Genomic DNA, 24,298 nt, shown 5'->3' on the forward strand with positions numbered 1-24,298 from the left:
TATTAAAATTTAATTGAACTCTGTAGAAAATATTTCCATTTTCTCTTCTCCTGGATAAATAATTCAAATTCTTTTTATCACTTTCATTTAAATTCCATGAACTCCAAGCTCTATTAACTTAAATGAAGAAACATGCTTAAACAGTTTTAAGCTGTTTTATAAATGACATAAAATTTTGTACGTGAAAAAAGATCAGCTGAAATCAGATTAAAACTGGAATGAATCAATGAGGACAAAAAAACTTCCCTAAATGAAATAAGGATAAAACCATTCAAGTGTGCTAGCACAGAAAGGTTAAGCAACTACTCCTCCATACAAGTACACAAAGTGCTTGCCACACATTGTCTTTGATTCTCTAAGATGATTCTGGTAAGCAGGGAAAAATATTTTTTTAAAATGCAATGTTTCATAAATGACACAAAATACTCAGTCCTTCCCTGTCTCTGATGTATCCTTATCTGAAAATAATTTTCAAGAAGTTTTTTCCATTAAAGACTAGGCTTGAGCTCTTTCATGCTATTATTAAATAACAACCAATATTTTATCACTGAAGAGGTCATTTCTAAAATTATAATCATAATATTATACCTCTTTTCACCTTCATCCTCTGACTTTGTTTTTCATAGTTGTTTGTAAGATTTTGTCACTTTGAAATAAGTGTAAATATTATTGTGAGAAGCTTTGCAGTTTTCTTAGAAGTTTCATTTATCTGAGTTATAATTGATAACATTTAAGATTTAATCACTTCTTAAGGTGACCTGAGCATTATTTTTATGATGTCTCTCACCAGGTCCATTCATTTTGTATCTGTTGTCAGAGTCCAGGCATTTTTGAGTATATCCTGTTCACATATATGGGATGTTGATATTCACAATAACTGAATATTAATGATACATTTGAATTATGGTATCAATATAAGAGTCAAATGCTATATGGGGAAATGTTAAGTTCTTTTGTTTACAAATAGAATTGGAAACTGAGTGGGAGGTGGGAATGGAAGAATAAAAATCATAATGTGAATGACTCTACATCTAGGTAATAATCTTATGGTAGCTTTTACTTTTTTATTATTCTTTTCTGTTAATTCTGAATTTCTAAAATGAAGAAAATAAGTGCAATCTAAGAAAAAGAGGAAATTATAGTTGCTACTTATTTTCTGTTTGCTTGTCCTAGGAGACTTGCCCAGGCTCTCTTGCTGGGCAAGTCTATATGTGGTATTTGTCTTCTAAGAATTCTGTTCTTGCCCTTGCTGCTAAAGCATATTTTCTTTATTTTAGCATCATGGAAAGTAGGTAAGGTCAAAGAGCTAGGACTTAAACACAAATATGTAACTTTTGCTGGTGTTTATTCCTTTATTTAGGTTTGGTTTAACTAGGTTTGTAGATGCAGTCTTGATATATTTTGCAACCTGATGATTATGGCATTTGTATTTGGACATGGAAAAAAGACAAGGGAGATGAATGTACTGAGATGCATAAGAGGCCTTAGGAGCTATGAAAAACAATATGATAATATTTATAGACTGATCATATTTTAGAGATATCAACTAACCGAAAGTCATTCATCAACATTTCTTAGGCTCTACCAAGTTCCTACATCTTAGTTCAGACTAAAGTTCCAATGTATTTATATTTTTACCTTCATCCCTTAGCCACTAGTAGTTACTTTCAAAACATTACTAAAACTATAAACATGGGAACCTTTTCTGGTGATACCCAAAGAAATATCTCATAATTCTTAGGAATTTCGAGATTTTTGCTCATGGGTCCATTTTCTTTTCATTGTCCACCCCTCTTCACAATTGAAAAAAAAATCTGCATTCTAACTATAAGACTGTCAAAAAAAGTCCAGCAACTACCATGAGACATTTAAGAAGAAAGAGTAAAATTGAATGCCTTGGGAGCTTTCGATAGTATAAAAAAAAAAGTAAGGAATAATTTGATTTGTTTTTTTTTCCATCTAATATTTTTAGGTACAAGCCTATGCAGAAAGTGGATGGGGTTGCAGATGGTTTCACGGGAAGTGGTCCGCAGACAGGCACATCAGTTGAGCAAACTGTAATTGCCCAAAGTCAACATCATCAACAGTTTTTAGGTATGTTAAGGTGTAATTCATATTAGTTGCTATTAGGATTTTGAAGAGAACAATAGTATTTCTCCAAGTACAATGTCTTTTACAGATATTAATTATATAAAAGGTTGTTTTGATACTGAAAGCTGTGCACATTATATGATAGTTACAGATCATAGAGCTTATTTTAAAAAATCCTCATGCTAGGTATGACTTTGAAATGTACCCAAATTAAAGGCTCACTGGTATGAAAGTGTTTTCCAGAGTTTATATTAATTGGATTTTTCTGCTCACCTTTTATTTTATCATTTTTACTTTTATTTCCATGTGTATACTTTGTTTGTGCCACCTTCCCCCACAATCCCCCAACACCCTTAAATGGCTTTTTGATCACGGTAATGTTGTATTTACTTGCAGGCAGTAGTGCCTTTAAGTCCCCAAAGACTTCTCATTTCTATGTACAAAGTTGCATATTATATAGTGTCAGATTAGGAAAAAATTACTCTAAATTTTTAAAAAGTAATTTAGTCTTTTAAATTGATTTTTAATTGATTATAGTGCTTCCTAGTTTTGTAATTTTGTAGATACTATGCATATGTTCTTATTCTTGAAAGGGTTAGAAAGTAGAACTTGAACATTTTGCATATTTTTGCTATAGCCAAAGGGTCAAAAGTGGTCATTTAATTGACAGCTCTTTTGAGGTCAGCATTCACAGTTTCCATGCAACAAGATCAGTAGGTACTATCAGAGAGTATGCATGTTTGTGTCTGTGTGTGCTTGCCAACAAAGAAAACTAAAATAGACTCCCAAGCTGGAATAGCTACTGAAGTTAGGCAGCATATCCTAAAATAAAGTCCTCAGATATATTCTTGCGTACCCCTTGAGCTGTCATTGAGAATTTTATTTTTTACTTTGTGTTTTTATTTCAATTGCAATATTTAAAAATAATGAAAGCATATTCTGGGCAATCTAGAAACTAGGAATAAATATCGTTCTCCTTTTGAATTTATAATTCAGGTACCACAGTGTATTATATTAATTGTCCAGAGCTAATGAGAAAAGAACAGAAAGAGACTTACTATGTAAATTATGCCTTCATCAGTGGAAGACTAAATGATGTCCTTCTGCTCTGTGTGGCAGCAAGTGTCACAGTAATTTGAATGTAGAAGAGTAATGGGGAAGCAACCACCAGGAAGTGCATGTTGGTGCAGGCCTGTCAAATTGAAATGACCCTGTGCCACAGTGGTCAATACCATGTTCATGTTGTGAAAGATAATTTGGTTATAGGACAACAGCATCATCCATCACATCAAATTAATGTTGTTAAGTTTAATGTTATTTTTGTAGTTTTCTTTGTATTTATTCTGTAACTGTTTTAGCTTATGATTATATAAAATGTATGAACATAAGTCCTAAGGCTATCTTTATTTTTATGTATAAATAGCAACAATAATAAAAATAACTTAAAATTGGTACTGACAAGCACAAGATCTTTTTCTTTTAATAAGGACATGTCCTATGCTATTTTCAGTTTAACTGTAGTAAAAATTTAGTTTCTACAAAATTCTTAAGTGTATTCCCTCTGCTCTTATACTTTTGTGCCATTGATATAAGTTTTGCTTACAAAATGTTAATTTGAAAATTCCTTACTCTTTGGCCCTCTGACTTATTTTTTTTTTTAAAGTTGAAATTTTCCCTCACTAATTTTTAATTGACACCATCCACAGTAGCTTTTTTTCTGTTGTGTTGTCACGGTAACAGATGCATCTCGAGCACTTCCAGAGTTTGGAGAAGTTGAAATCTCTTCTCTGCCAGATGGTACTACCTTTGAGGATATCAAGTCACTGCAGAGTCTTTATCGCGAGCACTGTGAGGTAAGTCTTTTCAAACATAGTATGAACATGTAAGTTGTTTTGCAAGACAACTTGTTAAAACAAAATACAAGCTTTTTCCTAAAGGACAGATGAAGTTAACATTAATTCTTTGAACATTTCTTTGAGAACTAATAAACTCATTTTTCTTCTTTCTTGTCTCAGAGTGGAGAGGTGAGGAATGCAGGAAAGTGAGAGTACATTTTATTCTCCATTTCTTATGCCTATCCTAATCTGAATCCTTTGATGCAGCAATTCCACTTCTAGGTATTTATCCTACAAAAATACTTACATATGGGTGACAAGAAAATACAAGGGAAATTGTTGCATTATTCTTTTTAATGAGAAATGCTGGCTCTAGCTTCAATATTTAATAGAGAACTAGATAAATAAATTCTGGTGTGAACTATAGATTGGAGTACTATTCAGCCAATGAACAGACAACTCTTAAGTATACTAAAATGTTGTAAGCTCCAGGATTTATTGTTAAAGGAAAAATAAAGATGCAGAACATCTTGTATGTGGCATATTATCATTTGAGTGGAAAAGATCAGATCATATATTCACATCTTTCCAGAAGGAAGAACAAGTAAATGTTAATACTTCTTGCCTTTGTGAAAGAAACTGGGGGTCTGGGGGTCAAAAGAGACTCAATTTTTAGCATATCTTTTTATCCTTTGAACATTATGTCATGAGTATATGTTCCTATTAAAAGTAATGTTTAGATATGACTGATAAAACTCTTCAGGTGTTCCTTCCAGGGACCATTGAGGCTGTAGTTTTGTTTCATTTTTTTGGCTATTTAAGGCTCCTTTTGAGGTTTCATTCCCTACTCCTACTCTACTTCCCACAGCAGAATTGGTCGCATAGCTTGGGAGGTGACACTCTATGCCAAGGCATTCGTGTACCTGCCACTCACCTGGTAGAAAGGGGATAAAGAATTACACAGTTTTTTTTTTTTTAGGTGCCTCTCCTTTTAAAAGAAAATTCTATTAAGAATTTAAGTAGCTTTATTCCAGGGGTATTGTGTGATCTGCTTAGAAGTTAAAGATTATCCTTTGGATTTCCAGGGCAGTCCTCCTGACGGATGAAAATGCAGTATGCAATAAGAAATTTCAGTTTATAACATTCACAGATTTATTTCATTTTTCAGAAATAAAAAGTTGCTTGCATGAATCTAAATTCTTGTCAAGGATGTTTAGGTTATTAACAGCCAAGGACAAGTTCTGTCCTTATTAAACATAGCATGTGCTAGAAGTGTTCTTCAGCATGTCCTCCTATCTCAAATGAGGCAGATGTTAAAGTCCTTTTTTAAAGAGGTATTTAAGATTATTTAATTTGAAGAGATACTGAATTTAAGATGCACTGAAATTCTTTACTTCCCAATATTTCTTGGCATGATGAAAGCCATTTGCTGTTCATTTCCTTTTGACTACTGTGTAAAGTTTCTCATATTTATCCAGATTGTAAGCTGGAACATGATTAGTTATATTGCTAAAGATTGTACAGTAAGATTATTATTCTAAGTGATAAACCCAGAATATTCTCTGGATTATAAAATGAACACACAAATCATTTGTCAAGAATATATATACTTTATATAAGAGATAGGATCATGTTTAATTATCTGTGTGGGAAATGCCACTTTATAAAATGATCCCTCCTTATTTTAAAGTTACCAGATTTCATGCCATTTTCATGGGGTAGAGTAGCATATATGGAAAAAAAATTTTCTAGTCATTTTTTTCTGATCAAACTTACAAATTATTGAAATACAGCTGCCTAAATCTCATACCCAGTCCAGTAATCATTTCCCCTAAGCCAGTATATTTCAATTATTTTTTGTCTACATACTTTAGTCTGAACACATTTAAAAGTGTGTGGAACAAATGATAAAGTGTTTTATTCACTGTAAAACTGCCTCAAATGAGGCAGATGTTAAAGTCCTTCTCAAAAGAGTTATTTGAGATTATTTAATTTAGAGATACTAAATTTAAGATACATTGACATTCTTTTCTTGCCTTGTCTTATTTCACATATATATGGTTCATATTTTTTAAAAATGATTATTATGCCTATTTTGCTGATTCGAATTCTCATAATTTGTTTATTACAGATATTTTTAAAGTACCTATAGTTTTAGCCTGGTATGGTGTTACAAACCTGTAATCCCAGTACTCAGGAAGTTGAGGCAGGAAGAATGCGAGTTTGAGGCCAGCCTGGGCTACATAGCTAGCCTCTGTTTCAAAAAACAAAAACAAACAAAAAATACCACTCATTTTGTTATTTAAGAAACTGGTATAATTTTCTATAAAAGTTTCTGCAGCTTGTTCTTTTTGCCTAAAATACTCAGATGAATCCTAGATTTCCCCCTGTTGCCTCCACCATCTGCAGATTTTGTGAATCTTGTGGGACTCTTTTAACTGTCCAAGTACTCAATTTTTAATTATGTCAAACATGTTCTGTTAGTCACTGAATCATGTTTTCTTTGTATAAGCAAGTTCTTTTGCTTCATGCCTGCTTTTATCTGAAGGCTAATTTAAAATTAATTTACATGGCAGGGTGAATTAAACATGATCATCAAAAATTAATAGGAAATGTGACAGGTTTTAGCATCATCAATTAAAAAAAGGAAAAAGTTCTTACTGCACCTAGAAAATAGTTCTAGAAGCTAAAATTAAGGAGAACGTGAGTTCTGGATCCCACAGTTAGAAAGAAGATAGTCTCTGTAGAGGAAGTATGCAGAAATAAGGTTGGATTCCCTAATTGGGAATGGAAAGCATTGTGTGACCAAAGATGGCTGCTTGCTATGTCCTTTTTCTGCCCAGAGAGGTGCTATCCTCTGGAGTCCTGTTCACTCCAGTTTCTTCATAGCTCGGAGCACCCCAGAACGCACAGTCAGCAGCTTTAGCAGAATTAGCTCAGCCTTAACTCCATCTACTACACATGAGCACCACCACACTCTTCACATGTGCCCATTTGGATGACTAGTAGTCACCCAGCCCAAAGAGAACTGATGTGGACTGAATTGGTAGGTAGATTGGGAACAACAATAGAGGCAAAAGAAAGCAGTACATAAAGGGAAAGAAAGAAAAGTTAGGAAGAGAATGGAAAGAAAGAAAAGCAAGCTTGAAAATGGAGAGGAAAAGAAAGGTGTGAGGACAGGATATAAAGCCATTATGGAAGGAGTACAAGTTTTTCTGATTAGTCTTTCAAGAGTTATTTTTTGCTTTTATTTTCTAGCCAGTCTCCACTTATGGTAAAATTTAGTTCAGTTTCACCATGTTGTAACTTACGAGCCACAGGAGATCTTTACCATACAAAAATCTCATTATATTAGGGTCTCCCTCCATATTTATAAGTAGTATTGTCAGACAATACCAATACTGGATTTTATTTTAAAAACATCTTATTTAACACAAAATGCTGCAAAGTAATGTAAATTGAAAGTGGAAGTAACATAAATAAATTGTTAATTTCACATTTATTTTAATCGGTCTTTAAAATGCTACGCATTATTTCAAAATACAAGCGGTATGAAAAATGAACAAATTATTAATTTTGCATTCCTTTTTTCTTCCTGAGCCTTTGAAATATTAAGTGTTATTAAGAAATTACTATGTATAAATTTCATATTAGTGATTGTAACATTTTGTTCTAAGTGGAAATCACTAAATTTCTACGTTTGTTATCACTAAAAATACAAATAATAAAAACAAATTAACTGCTTCACTAATTAACTTTTATTCTATTCTCTATGTTTCTAAAATATAATTTGATGTCATTACAATCTAAGCAAGAAGAACAAAATTTAAATTCCTTTTTTTTACTGAGTGTGAAATATAGTATGTTATTTCAACATGGAAACAATATAAACTATTACTAATTACTTTTATATTTTTCTTACTAAGTCTTTAAAATGCAGTGTTTTTATTTCAACAAAAAAACACTGTACACAAATTTTTAATTATTTTCAATTCTTTTGTTACTAAGTCACTGAAGTGTAGTGGTGTTGGAATTTCAATGGGTAGATAACAGGAACAAACTGTTAATTGTACATTCTTTGACTGTCTTCAAAATCCAGTATATTATCATTGCAACATGCAAACATAAAGTAAATTAAAATGTAAGTAAAATAGTACTTATTTTACATCCTTTGGTTTTTATTGTCTTGGATACACTTATAGTATATCACATTTTGGAGTGGCCACATTTCTAGTACTCTCATAGTAGACACATGTGACTAGTGTGCACCACAATAAAAAGGGCAAGTTTAGTGGAAGAGAGAGCAAATGCATATGGAATGATTTGTACCCTGAAGGAAATGTACATGATGCTCTTTTAAGAACAGCTGACAAGAAAGTAAGAGAACTGTGGGGAGTATGGGAAGTGTTATGGTTTGGCCATTTTGTTTTTTAGGCAATATTGGACGTTGTTGTGAATCTTCAATTTAGCCTGATAGAAAAATTGTGGCAAACATTCTGGCGCTATTCTCCCTCTACTCCAACTGACGGCACTACCATTACTGAATCAAGGTCAGAGTCAGTATGCTTTTCCAATTCATTTCATGGGTTAGTAGATACAACAACTAATAGATTAGAGATATGTATACCAGTTGTGAACCTTATCTGATAACTTTGTATGAATAGATTGATGCTTTGGCCATCCTAAAAATAAACCCCAAACTGCTCTCTTGAGGTTTAAGTATGTGTATATTTCTTCCATCTTTATTGATTGGGGGACTATGGTACAACTGTTTCACCCTCATGGAATTACTATCATATCTGCCTTTCACACCATCAGAAAATATGAATGTGCATAGGCAGCTCTGGGGGAGTGTTTATATATATATGCATATATATATATCTATATATAGATATATATAGATATATATATACACACACACACACATATATAATCCAGCCATATGGCACCAGTACAATGGTGGTATAGTTCTAACCTCAGTAATATTTAATAAACTATTTTTAAAGTCCATTTTCTTTTTTATCCTCATTTGCCATCTATTCATTTGCTACATTTATTCACACCAGCAATCTGAGTGAAATAGAAAGTCGACTTCCGAAAGCAAAGCTGATAACTCTGTGCAAACATGAGTCTATCCTGAAATGGATGTGTAACTGTGACCATGGGATGTACCAGGCTTTGGTGGAGATTCTCATCCCCGACGTCCTTAGACCTATTCCTAGTAAGTTAAATGCAGACAACTATGGATGCTTTTGTTCTCATACATACCACCCAGGAAGTTTGGGGAAATAATGGTTGCATTCTGGAATGATCCTAATTTCATTTAAATTCGACAAATAAAAAACATGCAATACACTGTATTGCATGACAGCAGCCTAGAGAAAAACTACAATAAAAGGGAGGAAATGGCCCTTATTGTAGTCTTTCATTTTCTTTTTGATTCAGAAAAAAAAAAAGCCAACCTGTAGATGTGACAGCCCAATAAACGAATTGCAGGAACACAGTCAACTATGAAAAAAGTATTTTACCCAAGAATAAGGTTCCCTTCATACAGGCAAAAATTACTGAAATCTGTAATTGCAGGCCCACTGCTTTCATGGTTGCTTTTGATTTGAAATGAATTTATCTTGGTTTCTAGCAGCGTTGGATTCCTTTACAAAATCATTTACTTTGTCACCAATATAATGTTAAGAACTACAAATTCACTTTCCATTAGCAGTAATGCTTAACTGGCATTTGAGAGAAAAAAAAAAAACTATATAACTATACAAGCATCATATCCCCACTATGAAGTAAATGGGAATTACAGAGATAGTTTAGATTACTTTTTTAAGTGATGCTGCTTTTTAAACTACCTTATAGCAAGCAAAGCTATTTTCTGCAGGGATCAATATGAATGCTACTACAGATACTGTTAGAAGCAGTTGAAACTATTTTACACCTTCATCTGTATGAGCAGATACGACCTTAACATTGAAGATATAATACAGTTTCCCCTCCACAGTGACGTTAATAAAAGTCAGAGCAATCTTTTAGTTGTGAAATTGGCAGCCACGTACTACAAGTATGCTGTTCACAGATAATTTCTCTTAAATTAGTTTAGAAAATATATAAATAGGGTTTTGTAGAAGAAACAAGGAAAGTGTTAACATCTGTATGTTTATGCTTTCTTTTCTTCCAAATACAACTGGCAACAGTGGAATGTATGAATTCTTTCATATATTTTCCACTATCCTAAGGTAGATGCTTAGACACATTTGCATATATTACAGCAACCCAACATACAGTTAGGGAAGAATAAGTAAAAACAAAAGAATTGCCACTGACAGACAGTCTCTTAAAACGTTACAACTTGCTAATGTGTTCTACTGTATCTACCCCAAGTTCCCTGACTAGAAATTGATGAAAATTGATGTTGACATGGAAAATTTCACTGGTTTATGTTCCAGAATCTGATTTTCCTTATTACTCTCTTGCTGTCCGTGCTTTCAGTGATAATCTCTAGGGATGTTTAAAAGAAGTTGCATAGGGTAGCTCATTAGCCTATGACATTTTCCAGCAATACAGTTTCTCTCATGAGATACAAGAAGTGAGTGTTTTCTTTTTTGAAGCAAATCAACAACATTAGTATTTATTAAACAATCCTGAAATCTTTAACTTATGTATTAGCATAAAACTTTAACTTGTGAAATTAATAGTTCCCTAATTTAAATCATGTATCAATATTAATTGACTTTAAGCCTCCAAAATTTAAGAACGTGGTAAACTTGCCCCTTCCCTTTTGCAAATTTTATTCTGTGAAATAGTTTGTCTTTACATTCAGCAGAAAACTGAATGGCTTTATTTCTATGAAATTACAAGATGCATTAATCTACTACCCTACAAAGTAATTTGGAAATTTAGTTCCTGTTCTATAATGAGGCTTAATGAAATAAAATATAAAAGACCATGTAGGTAGCTATCATCTGGGGGGCATGCATTTCAGTACTAATCTTGAACAGGTTAAGGCAAGTCAGTTTTGAAATTGATTTTAAATTCCCAACCATCCATTTACAACTCTTTAGAAATTGTCAGAGTTGATCTTTACAATTTTAATCTTACACGAATCCCTACAGAGAGAAAAAACTTAATTTTTTTTAATTGGCTACTAGTACTTCACTCTGCCATTTACTGTCCAGATGGGATTTCTTTTTTTAACAACAACAACAACAACAAAAAAGTCTGCACATCACATTAATTTAAAGTCAGCTTGAAGCTACTATACTCTAAAATACATTTATTTGAAGATGGAAAAAAAAAATGTGTGAAGTACTGTATAAGAACTTAACTGGTAACACTTAAATGGACAATTAAGAGTATAATTAGAGGTGGCCCAGAATGTCATTTAGTATGCAAAATATATCCTTTTATTTTTTAACATTTTTAATAGTATCTAATAGTTGTATAGTGAATTTTGCTGTGATAATCTTCTTTGTGTCAAGTTTGTCTAAATAAAAATAAGGCCCATATTGACTTTTAAAAAAATAACATAAATAGGTACTTAGGGGTTTTTTTCAAGTGAAATAGTTACTATATATTAATTGTAGGAAAATGGAATATGCCAAATTGAATCAAGAGCAAAATTTTACTGAGTTTTTAATTTTTCTTCACTCCTTTTCATTTTCATTCATGCCTGTACTCCATGGTTCAAGTACATAACACAACAGAAAGATATTTTTGTTTTTGTTTTTTTTTTCTTTTTTTGGCTGATGTGGGAAGCTTTGGAGATTTCAAAATATTAGTTCTTAAGAAAGTTCTGATGCCATGTTTCCAATTCTTGTGGTTAAGAGTCTGTACTTGTATTTTTTCTAAGCAAATTTCAATCTCTTCTGTCATTTAACCAATTAATAAAACAAATTTAGTTGTTTTATAATTGGAATAATAAAATTTATCTTTTGTAAATAACTTGAGTGAACTAAATTACTCCTAAAACCTGTTTTGATAAATGTAACAGAGAAGCATGTCAGACTCACTTAAACACAGAAAGAAAAATAATTTAATCACATCATTAACATATTCTTGGGAGCAGCTGGCCAAAAATATAACTTCATTTTCTTTAGTAGACTACAGATTTTGATATCTACCACATTGTAGAGAACCTACAGATATGACTTTTACGTTGTGGGTGCTTCAAACACTTATCTATTAGGTTTCTAAAACTGCTCTCCATTGTGTGGAGTCATAGGTATAGGGGAAGTAGAATACTGTTGAGCAGTCTCAGTAAACAGATCCCTATTGTAAAAATACAGTTATCAGTAGTAAATGGAAATACTTCTAAACATTTTATGACCACCATAAAATCTTGTCATGTGACCTATCCTATACCAGGTTTTAACAAACATGAACAATATAAATGGATTGTTTTAGGAGTATTTTATGAACATTGTTTTCTGTGTCAGCAATTTTATCACATTGATCTTTTATCTTTACCTACTAAGTGAAGCAGAAAATAGATATTCAAAACTTTCATGCCATACAATTTTAATTTTTACCTTATTTCTCAGCAAGAAAGATAAATATTCCAGTTCATGGATTCTAGGCTGGAGGCATGGCTCAAGTATTAGAGAACTGCCTATCAAGTGCTAGGCCCAGAGTTTAAATTCTAGTACTGCCAATTCATGGGTCCTAGTGTAAATAGTTGCATAGAGTAAAAGAAAGCTTTGTGCTATATTTCTTTTTAACTAAAGGTATGAAAATAGGTTAAAAGCTTGAAAGCAATCAAGATGAAGAATTTATAAAGAAAATGCTTAGCCTTTTAACACAGAACCATTAATGAAAAGTTTTTTTTGTCCAAGATAGAAAAATCCCATAAGTATATTCACAACTGGTATATGTGACTACAAGCAAAAATGTTTGAATATTTTTATTTTCCAACAAAGTTTCATAAATATATGGGACCAAAACAGCTTCATAAATATCTGGGAACAAAATAGCTTTTAAAAGAGAAACAAAGACCAAAATACAATTCTTTGATGTACTAAGAGATTAGGAATAATGTTAGTTTTGTTGATGAGGACAGTATAAATTCTGATTTGTGCTATGTTGGGTTTTATGTATATATATTTTCCCTTATTCTTTTACTTTTTCTTTTTCCTTCTGCCTTTATTCTTTATCATGTAGGTGCCTTGACCCAAGCCATTCGAAATTTTGCAAAAAGCCTTGAAGGTTGGCTTTCCAATGCCATGAACAATATTCCACAGAGAATGATACAAACCAAGGTACACTTTGCGTCTTTGCTTTTTCTTTTGTGTTTAGAAAACCTTTTCTTCAAGTGGATAATTATCTCATAATTGATCAGTAATGCAGAATATTACACACAGCTAGGTATGTAAATATTCTAATCCAAATATATTCCACATAGTTAGAGATGTGAATTCTAGTATACACCATATAGCCCGTAGCCAGATTGGACTGAGTCTGTACTTTATACAAATTTTGGTGTCAGAAATCACATTCCTGAGTTTTGGCCAGTGGCTACATCCACTATTAGACTCCCAGCAATTTATCTTATCCTTGAGTTTAGGAGCACAGTTAATAGATTTGAGTTCTACTCACTGACAAATCTCTTTGGAAACAAAGGTAGCTCCCAGTTCTCTCTGCTTTAGCTTAAGGTTTGCCAATAAAGTTTTCTCTTTCTAAAACATGCAGGCAACATTTCATTGATATACCCACCTTAAATGTTGCTTTTGAGCTGTGCTATCAATGCAGTAGGGCTAGCCACATTTGTCTATATAAATTTGAACTTTAAATTAAAATTAAATGAAATGAGAAGAATTTGCTTGCATAGTCATATTAACTACATTTCAAGTGCTCAATAGCTGCAAATGACTAGTGGACACCATATTGGACAGCATATATATGGAGCATTTCCATCATCACAGAAAGTTCTCTTTGGAAGTACTATTGTAGAGTACCACATTGATGTGGGCAAAAAAAAAGGAAGGTACTATTTGACTATGACAGAGGAATCCTTTCCAACTTGCAAAGTAGTCACATTCATAAGAATATCTCCAACAGCTGAAAGCACTTTCCTTTCCAGAGTCATCAAAGTGAATGTGGTAGCAACATTGTTTACAACATTAGCCATCTCATTGACTCCAGAGTTGATTTGGATGATTTACCATGGTGGAGAGTACCTTCCACTGTAATTGATATGCTGCCTTTTTTTTGCTGAGCACTCAAACAAAATAATTTACCCTGACAGGGAACAACTTTCAAATGCGTGTTGTGGTTCAAATCACTCTATATAACCCTGGTTCAAATCACTCTATATAACCCTGAGCAAGCTACTGAATATCTATAAATCATAATGCGTGTCTAATAAAATGGTTATGTTAGTTCAATAAGGTAGTATATGTGAGACACTTAACTTCATGCCTGGTCATGTAGTATGTACTTGGATGAATATAAACCACAAAATGGAAAAATATATAAGACTTTAGTAAAATGTGGAAGATTTATACAATTCAAAGAGAAACCAAAGTATATGTAAGACTTTTTTTGAGGGTGTGCAAGTTTTCCCCCACATTCGATACAGTCCTAAAACCTCCCACTATCAAGATAGAACATTCTTTGCTCTGCAAACACATTCTACCATTCAACCAACTGACTCTTCCACTACTTGCTTCTTACATACCCATAAAACATAATGCAATAACATATTTTCTTAACAGATACATAAAGTTTTTAACATGCTTTTAGAAGTTTCAAATCATTAGATCTACTGTGAGTGTAACAAATTTCCATGAAATCATGAGAGCTAGATATGTATCTGGATCTTTTTTTCATTAGCTTTAATATCATTCAGCATAAACTAGTTTATTTAGGATCCCAGAAAAAAACAAATGTATATCAGGGTGGCAGAGTTATTGCAGAGAGTTTAAGAGTTTATTTCCAAAGATGTAAACAGAGTTGAAAAACCAAGAGGGGATGGCTAAGCATCCTAAAACTAGCAATAGTGTGAAGTCTTCACCATCTCTAGGTCTGAAAGGTAAAGGGTGAAAGCCATGGCATTAGGAAATCCCCTCCTTTCCCCAGAACCATGGTAGCTTTGGAAAAGGAAAACAGGAAGAAAGCAGAGGTTGAGGTGAATAAACACTGACTACTTTTTCTTCCTAGTCTTCCTGGATAGTCCATTCAAAGAAATTCAGATTCTGAAAAAGAGTTCTTCCAATTGCTTAGAAGAACTTATTAGCTAATAAAAGCTAAGAGCTCTCTTATTTCATGTCAGAATCATCCAACTTGTTATAAGTCATAAGGGTAAATGGTAGTGCTCTATAAAGTATTTTTATCTGATTAAAAAAGTATGGCTATGTAATTTGCCTTTCTAAATAAAAATAAATGTTTTTTATTTGCCTGGTTTCTAATTGTTCTAAAAAGAATAAAAAAGAAATGAAAGCCAACCTTTTTTTTTTTTTTACTTCCCTAGACAAAGCCATTTTTTACTATTGCTTCAGTAGTTATTTGCAAGACTAGTTTAGTTAATGCTGCACTCAGATGTTGAAAAAATGTGGGAGTTTGTTTTAGTCTTGACCTCAATATGCTCAAAAGGAAAACAATTCTTGGTTTAAGAGATTTAAATGTTACAATTCACAGTAACCTCTCTCACCAAAAGAACTCGAAATACATGTCAAAGCACTTAAATTTGGCAAGGTAGAAAAAGACTTGAAGATGCAGTGGTTTCATTAACTGGAAAAAAAAAATTCCCAGCTTCCTTGGGTTTCTCTACTACAGGTTGCTGCTGTAAGTGCCTTTGCCCAGACTCTGCGAAGATATACATCACTCAATCACCTGGCCCAGGCGGCTCGAGCAGTGCTTCAGAACACTTCTCAGATCAACCAGATGCTCAATGACCTCAACCGTGTTGACTTTGCCAATGTCCAGGTACTCTGTCTTCTTATTTGTTCTTCTAAATTAGGATCATCATTTTTTTTCAAAGTTTTACATATGTACAGGTAGAATCTGTATTCACTATATTCACAATGTCCTATATGAGGGGAGTTTTCTGACATTTGAACTCAGGGCCTCACTCTTGTTAGGCTTCTGTTCTATTGCTTAAGCCACACACACTCCAGATATGACTTTACTTCACCTTTGTTTTGTAGTCAGTGTCTGCAAAGGTCCATACTTCTGTAAGGCAGCATAATATATAATCAGGGTTTGCCTAATAATTAAAGGATAATGAAGATCTCAGTCATTGTAGTCAGGGAAGAAATTAAACTCTTCCTTCTAATATGTTTGGGTTTTTGGGAAGTTACTTAACTGCTCTGTGCTTTACTTTTCCACCTTGTAACACCTGTCTTAGATTATTGCTTACATATTTTGTAATTTGTACCATGTCTTACACAGAGGTAGTTCTATTATTTATAGTAACCTACCTTGAAAGAACTAAAACCAACTGTGTTTCAAAATTTATTATAGATACATAGGAAATACTTAATCACTTGAAAAGAGTTAGGTGTAATAAGTCTCAGTGAAAAAAATTTTAACCTCATGATCAAGTTATTTACTTGTACTTTAAAGTATACTTGAAAAACAGCTAATTTAGGAATATTATTACAGAATTCTACCAAGTATTTTCTGATACTAAAGTAATAAAGCTAATTATTACCATATGAGAGTAATGCTAGTCCTATCTAAGCATAAGCAACGAAGGAAAAAATATATAAGTTGAACATAATCAGACTTTTTAACTTTGGGAGTTCAAAAAAGACCACCAAAAAAAATGACATGACATCCCACAAGATGTCAGAAACATTTTGCAAATCAATATCTGATAAAGGACCTTTATATAGAATATATAAAGAACTATGACAGCCCAGTAATAAAAATGCAACCTCACTTTTTTTTCTTTTATTCATATGTGCATACAATGTTTCGGTCATTTCTCCCCCTTTTCCCCCACCCTCTCCCTACCTCCCCCGCCCCCTCCCTTCTCCCCACCCCCACCCCCTCGCTACCAGGCAGGCAACCTCATTTTTAAAATGGCAAAAATCTGATCAGACATTTCTTTTTGTATTATAAATTGTTTATTAGTATACAATTTATAATACAATTCGTTATATGGGGAGGGATTCATAGTGACATTTCTGATTAGGCTTATATTGTACATTGTTTAGATCACCCCCATTTTCTTTCCCTCCACCTCCCACCCTACTTAAAGCAATTACAAGAGGTTTCTTTGTTCTGTTTCGTAAGTGTATCAATTCTATCAGTTATATACCCTCACCTTAATCTCTTTCATTCACCCTCCTCCCTCCAACTAGTACCCTCCATACTCACTCACATACTGTGTACCTATTTTACAGTCCTGACTTTAATTATTAATATTTAGGTCAATTTTGAATGGGGTTTCTCAATGTGTCCCCACTGTGAGTATACTTTACTTTGGTCCCTTCCATAATGGAAGGGTTCAACTCCTTCCATTACTCTCCATTACCCCTTTACTGTCCACCCCCATATTTCAACATCGTTCAGTACACATCCTTATATCCTCTACCTCCACAGATGTTTATATTATTGATACTCTATCATTCTCTTTTCTTTTCCCTTTTTCCCCAAGTTCCATAGAGTAATTCCGCTGTTACAAACACATTCTATATATGAGTTTGTATATGATCATACTGTTTTTGTGTATATGTTTATCTTTTGGATGTATCTTCCATGAATGAGAGAAAAAATGTGGCCTTTGTCTTTCTGGGCCTGACTTACTTCATTTAACATGATGTCCTCAGATTGGATCCATTTACCTTCAAAACACGTCATTATTCCTTATGACTGAATAAAACTCCATTATGACTGAGTAAAATATTTTCTTGATCCATTCATCAGTTGTAGGGCATCTGAGTTGTTTCCATAGCTTGGAAACAACTATTCACTATTGTGAATAGTGCTGTGATGAACATTGGTATACAGGTTTCTCTATTGTATCCTGACTTAGTTCCTTTGGGTAAATGCCCAGGAGTGGTTTCATTGGATCATATAGCAGTTCTATCTTTAGCTTTTTGAGGAATCTCCATACTGCTTTCCATAGTGGTTGTACTAATTTGCATTCCCACCAACAGTGCATAAGGGTTCCTGTTTTGGCACTTCCTTACCAGAATTTGTTGTTATTACCCTTGAATATGGCCATTCTAACTGGGGTAAGATAGAATCTAAATGTAGTTTGAGTTGCATCTCTTTTACAACCAGGGAAGTTGAACATTTCTTCATGTATTTACTAGCTATTTGTACCTCTTCCTTTGAGAATTCCCTGTTTAATTCATGTGCCCATTTCTTCATTGGGATGTTGATTCTTTTGGGGTTGAGTTTTTGAATTCCCTCTAGATTCTGGATATTAGTCCGTGATTGGATGAATAGCTGGCAAAGATTTTCTCGCCTTCTGTGGGCTGTCTCTTGAGTCTAGTGACTGTTTCTTTTGCTGTGCAGAAGCTTTTTAGTTTGGTGCAGTCCCATTTGTTCATTTTTTTCTCATAGATGCTAAGCTTTTTGAGTTCTACTTAGGAAGTCATTCCGTATACCTAGATGTTCCTACTACTTCCTGGAGTTAATATTTCTAGTATTAAGTAGTCATTTCTTTAAAGAAAATAGATAGGTGGCCATAAACACATAAGAAGATCCTCAGCATCAATAGACATCAGGGAAATGTAAATCAGAACTCTAAGGAGATACCAGTGGAAGCACACTAAAATGTGTATAATAAAAAAAAAAACAGTTAATACAAGTTTTGGTAGGGATGCGGGGAAATTGGAACCTCATACCCTACTCATGGGATTGTAAAATGTTGCAGCCACTTTGGAAAACAGTCTGGCATTTCCTCAGAAAAGATGAACATAGAGGTACCATGTGATTGAATAATTCAATTCCTTGATATACCCAAGAGAAATAGAAATACATTCACAAAAATATCTTACACAGATTGAATCAAAATTAATCAAAAACTTTGTGAGTGAAAGTGTTTCGTATTTTGGAATTTTTGAGGTTTTGGGATATTTTAATAGAATTTACTACATGATTATCCCCATCCAAAAATCTGAAATACTAAAACCTGAAACTTTTGACCCATCCAACACTCAGTTTGTTTAGATTTTTGAAACATTTCATATTTCATATTTTCAGATTAAAGTACTCAACCTATACTTGGATGTTCATATCATTATTCAAATTCTCTAGAGAAAAAATGGAAACAACCCAGATATCTATCAACTTATGAACAGATAAAATGCTCATCTGCACAATGCTTTGGGTTGTATAATGTTTCTGGGTTATGAAAAGAAATGAAACTTCAGTTCATACTGCAAGCTTGGAAACATTATGCTAAGTGAAAGAAGCTGGGTACAAATGAACACATACTGCATGCTTGCATTTATATGAAATGCCCTGAACATAAATCTGTAGAGATAGAAAGTAGATTTGTAGTTGCTTAGGGCTGGGGGGTCAGAGAGATTGGAAGGCAACAGATAAAGAAGTGAAGGATTTCTTTTGGGGAAAAATTGCTTTTGGTGAGGGATGCACAACTCTGGAAATAATAAAAGAAAGCTTTAAACTGTATACTTTAAATGGGTAAGTTGTATGGTATGTGAATTTTATCTCAGTAAAGCCATTAAAATACCATATAAAAACCTAATTATTAACTAGTACATTTCCAAGAAATTTTAAGCTCTGCATCTTGTCTGGTTTCATCATCTATGATATATTAAAAAGTAATATACCCATTTTTAGGGTAGACTAAATTAGTTATGTTCATTGTCACTTTCATGAATTAGTCATAAACTTCTAGTATATGATAATGTTATTTTTCAATCTCTATCATCTATCCATCTATCTCTAAGTACAAACATACTTACATATACATATACACATACAAACACATAACCTTTACAAGAACATACTGTCTTGGGTTTACAAATCCATCTACTTCACATATTTCAGTTGATTTACATTAACTGACTTACTGAGAATATTATATGCATTGCCTTAAAATCTGTACTTTGATATTTATTTCAAATCTTCATTTAAAAATATGTTTACAAAAAAATAAGTTTACAAGTCAAAATAAGATAACTTTGAAATCATATTGTAAGAACACTTCTAGTTTCCAAAAGTTATTTAAGATCAATAATGGAAAATATTTTAAGAATAATTTCTAATAACATCTGGGAAATGTTTTAAATGTTCTCTTAGCATTTTCCATATGTGTATTTGCATATCTGCAATCCAATTGAGTATACAAGTGAACTCTTCCCTAGTGGATAATACCAACCTTGAGAACATCTTTGTTTGCATATAAACGGTCAATTATTTTGTCTGTTCTCCTTATCCTCCGCCCAGCAACTTTGAGACTACCCTTTCTCTTTTATTGTCAACTGTCAAGTTTTTCTGGGCCTACCATGACAATCATTAGTGCTGAAACCTGTAAGCATGTGCCCTCCAAACTTTTTTCCTTAATTGTGAGGACCATACTCACAGTGGTAAGCTCTTCATTTCACTCTGTATTCTGCTTCTCACAGCTGTGTTCAAGTTAGTGAATCTTCTCTTTCTCAAGGTAATATATTTCATTTTTACCTCCCTATCTTTTTTATTCCAAGGGGACCATGGTCCCTACTTCCCATTTCACCTTTATCACCTCCCAACCATTTGAAAGTCATCACCGCCTCTTCTAAGCTAAATCTCAGTAAGACTGATAAATAGAAGGGTAATGCTCATGTAATAAGGAGACGTTAGTTTCAAGCAATGAAATTACATGTAAGTGTCAATATTACAGCATTCTAAGAGCTTGGAAGTTCATTTCAGGATATCCATAAAACTCTTTTCACTGTATCATTCTCTTTTAATTAAATCTTCTTTTCCTCATGCATTGAAGGTAATTTTTCCACTGCAGTATAATTGGTTTTCTTTCTTAATTGATAGTATGACAACAGTATTACTCTGATTTTTTATGTAAATGATTAGTTTTTCATTTACATTATGGGTTAAGTAGATGTGGGTGGACTGACACAATGACCTATTGCATATACTTGCATTTCTATATTTATTTATTTTTGTTGTACTAGAGGTACATTGTGACATTTACAAAAGTTCTTAGACTATATCATAGTTGAATTCATCCCCTCCATCATTATCCTTTATCCACCCCCACCCCATTCCTGGAATAGTTTCAACAGGTCTTAGTTTTGCTTTTCTATATTTAAAAAGCATTTGATTTTGAAGTTCTTCACTGCATATCATTTCAGATATAATTTTTCTGTAAGTTAAGAACATCTTTAAATGTTCATTTTTAAGTTTTTTCAAGTATAGAATTGATCTGAACTCCTTTTGTAATAGAATATTTATGTACTCCATCATTAGTATGTGTTCAATCTAGAGAGTAGTAAGATGAAATATAATATAAAATCGCTTGAAAAGTGAGTTTATTATGCTGTGGTTTTACTTCTCTAAATTAGCTTTAGATTATCATCTTCTTTTAGTAAAAACTAATTTTCAAACAACTAGTGAATAATTTATGTAAGAAATGAAATTCTTCCATAGATATTAGTACGTACGGTCTTCCTTTCACAGACACACAAACAAAAAACAACCTCCCCTAAAATGGAGATAGTGTTTTAGTTTTGCAAAATGAAAAAGTTTAGAGATCTGTTATACTACGAGGTACATATAGTTAACACTACTGAACTTTACACTTAGAAATAATTAAAGTGGTAAATATTATGTGTTTTTTATCACCATAAAAATGCTTAGACATTAATGAAAATACAACCTTTCTCTGTAACTTCTTTGATGCTTAAAATTCTTCTCTGAGTACTCTGATGGACCTCTAAGTTGATACAAAATTTCTGAGAGACATTTGACACTGTATATTAAAAGATCTTAGCTACTCTTATATAAATTTAGCATACAGAAATAAGTGGAAAAGTAAGCAAAAATATAGTTACAAGGTTATTAATTCCAGCTTTATTAATAATAGCAAAAAGTTGGAACAGACAAATGTCTAATTCTGTATGGAATTGGTTATGTAAATAATAGTATAGTCATGCAATTAAACAAATTCATTCATTGAAAAATAAATATAGCTCTTTATTTGCCTATAGGGAAAGACAGTTATATATGATTAAATTAAGCAGAGTATCTGGCAGAATGTATAATATGATCCTCTTTTAGTTAAAATATTATATGTCAATAGAATAGCATTCTAAAATTCTAATAATTTATATATGCATATGATAAATAACAAATTATAACTATTAATATTATAATTATATAATAAATGTAATACAATGCTATAAATGTATTTCTTAAGTAATATAGCATGTGCATATATTATATTTATGGATATTTATTTTTATATGCATGGAAAAGCTTGAAGTATATACCTTTCCACATATAGCTATCTCTTATTTAGGTGTTCTTAATATCTTCTTCCTTTTTCCTTGTTTGTATGTTTTCTAAAGTTTTATTTTAGTGTAATTAAAATATTTAAAAGTTATATTTTGGGGGTAGTATCTGAAAGAACTTATAATTAATTAGAAAGAAAAGAAAGAAGGAGAGTGGGTGGTATCAGCTGAGCTATGGAAGAAACTATTGATTTTCCTGAGGGAAATAAAATGAATTGAATTTGGGGCATTTTGTATTTGAAATGCCGCTAGTTTGAAATGACCCTTGAAAAAGTAAGGTTTATAGGATCAGGAAAGTTGCTGGAACTAGAAGAATAGAGATTAGAGATTTATTTAGTTGAAATTGTCAATTTGAATGAACTTGTCCTGTGACAGCATATAGCATAAAAGCTATAGACACTGTTTTCAGAAAAATGCAGAAGTATTCACACACACACACACACACATATATATATACATACACAGAGAGAGAGAGAGAGAGAGAGAATGAATTAGGCTTTTTCAGGTATCCTTTAAAGAAGCCCATCTTGAAAATTTATCTGGGCATAATGAACCCAACTTAAAAATTCTTGCTAAATGTCATTTATCTAATTTTATGCTCAGGAAAATTTTATCTAATAAATAAAATTAATTGCTTGAGATCAGTTTAGTTGATTCAGGATCTAGATTAAAATCTGTGTCTTCTGATTGTCAGTCAAATATTACATTACCAAATAACCTCATATAACACAGCTCTGGAAAAAATTATGGAACTTAGGGCAACCACTGAATAGTAATTTTTAAAGTTTCCATTTTTGTTGCTATTACCAAACATGAAACCCAACCAGTATCAGAAGGAAAACTGCAGTAATGTCTTGTCTTGGCATGTCGCATGTCTACATTTTCTCACAAAAACTTTTGTTCTTGTCATTGTTTTCAGTTCTTTGAATGAATTTGCATTCGTAGGTTTGCTTTGATAACCCTTGAGATTTCTGTTGCCATTCCGTAAACTTACACTGCATATGCTTCTACCTACTGTCATTCAGTATTTGTTTTTGTTTTAATCTTGAGGGATCACTTTTGGCCAGTAAATCTGTTTATCCATCCAAGTTGCTCTAAGTCTTTTTAAATGAATTGATTTTAAAGTTTAATCTGATGGAGGGTAGGGAGAGAACTTTTGAAGGCACTATGAAAAGAATACGATAAAGGAGCCACATACTGTTGGTTCAGGCATCTACCTTAACTGATCATGTATTCTAGTCTCTCACAGACTAGCCAATGTAGAAAAACCAAGTCATGTTTATATGTCACATTACTTTTTGACATACCAGAATAAGCAAGGAGAAATACTAAACTCCTAAAGCTGACAACAGTGGTTTTCATAACAACTGACAAGTAGTTCTTAATTTTCTTGATTCTTTTAGTTCTTTGAAGATTTTATTATAATTTTCCATTCATGCATTTGGTCTGAGTATTGACACTCATATAATTACTGTGCAGTAACCAATTGCACCACTGGAGCTCCTGAGTGTTGACACTCAATGAAAAGATGCTGAATTAAATGTTTCCTTTGCTTTCTGTGGCCTGTCCCAGGAGCAGGCTTCCTGGGTGTGCCAGTGTGATGACAACATGGTTCAGAGACTAGAAACAGATTTCAAAATGACCCTTCAGCAGCAGAGCACGCTGGAGCAGTGGGCTGCATGGCTGGACAACGTAATGATGCAAGCACTGAAACCCTATGAAGGAAGACCCAGTTTTCCTAAAGCTGCCAGACAGTTTCTGCTAAAATGGTCTTTTTACAGGTATCATCTTCATTTTCCCTAAGTTTTCTTCATATTCTGTAAATATGTGTGTGTATGCATGCTTTTCAGACCAAAGAAATCAGTTTAGACTTTGTGGCACCTCCTATTATAACTGTCTTTAACTCAACTCAATGATTTTATATATAAGCATCATGGAAATAAA

The 24,298-nt window shown here is 32.8% G+C and overlaps 1 protein-coding gene across 2 annotated transcripts in view; it reads left to right on the plus strand.

Annotated features, from left to right (window-relative positions):
* Positions 1–24,298, plus strand: part of Rfx3 (regulatory factor X3) — a 194,637-nt gene that overhangs the window by 142,934 nt on the left and 27,405 nt on the right. The window contains exons 8-14 of one of the 2 annotated variants that reach the window (XM_074051958.1): positions 1,973–2,094; positions 3,832–3,944; positions 8,361–8,476; positions 8,993–9,147; positions 13,086–13,183; positions 15,699–15,848; positions 23,927–24,135. In XM_074051958.1, coding sequence (XP_073908059.1) covers positions 1,973–2,094; positions 3,832–3,944; positions 8,361–8,476; positions 8,993–9,147; positions 13,086–13,183; positions 15,699–15,848; positions 23,927–24,135 — 963 coding nt within the window. Of the gene's footprint in view, positions 1–1,972; positions 2,095–3,831; positions 3,945–8,360; positions 8,477–8,992; positions 9,148–13,085; positions 13,184–15,698; positions 15,849–23,926; positions 24,136–24,298 lie in introns of those variants that run through there. The other variant, XR_012440462.1, reaches the window with a different exon arrangement.

The sequence above is a fragment of the Castor canadensis genome, chromosome 13, assembly GCF_047511655.1.
Source record: "Castor canadensis chromosome 13, mCasCan1.hap1v2, whole genome shotgun sequence".
NCBI classification, from domain to species: domain Eukaryota; kingdom Metazoa; phylum Chordata; class Mammalia; order Rodentia; family Castoridae; genus Castor; species Castor canadensis.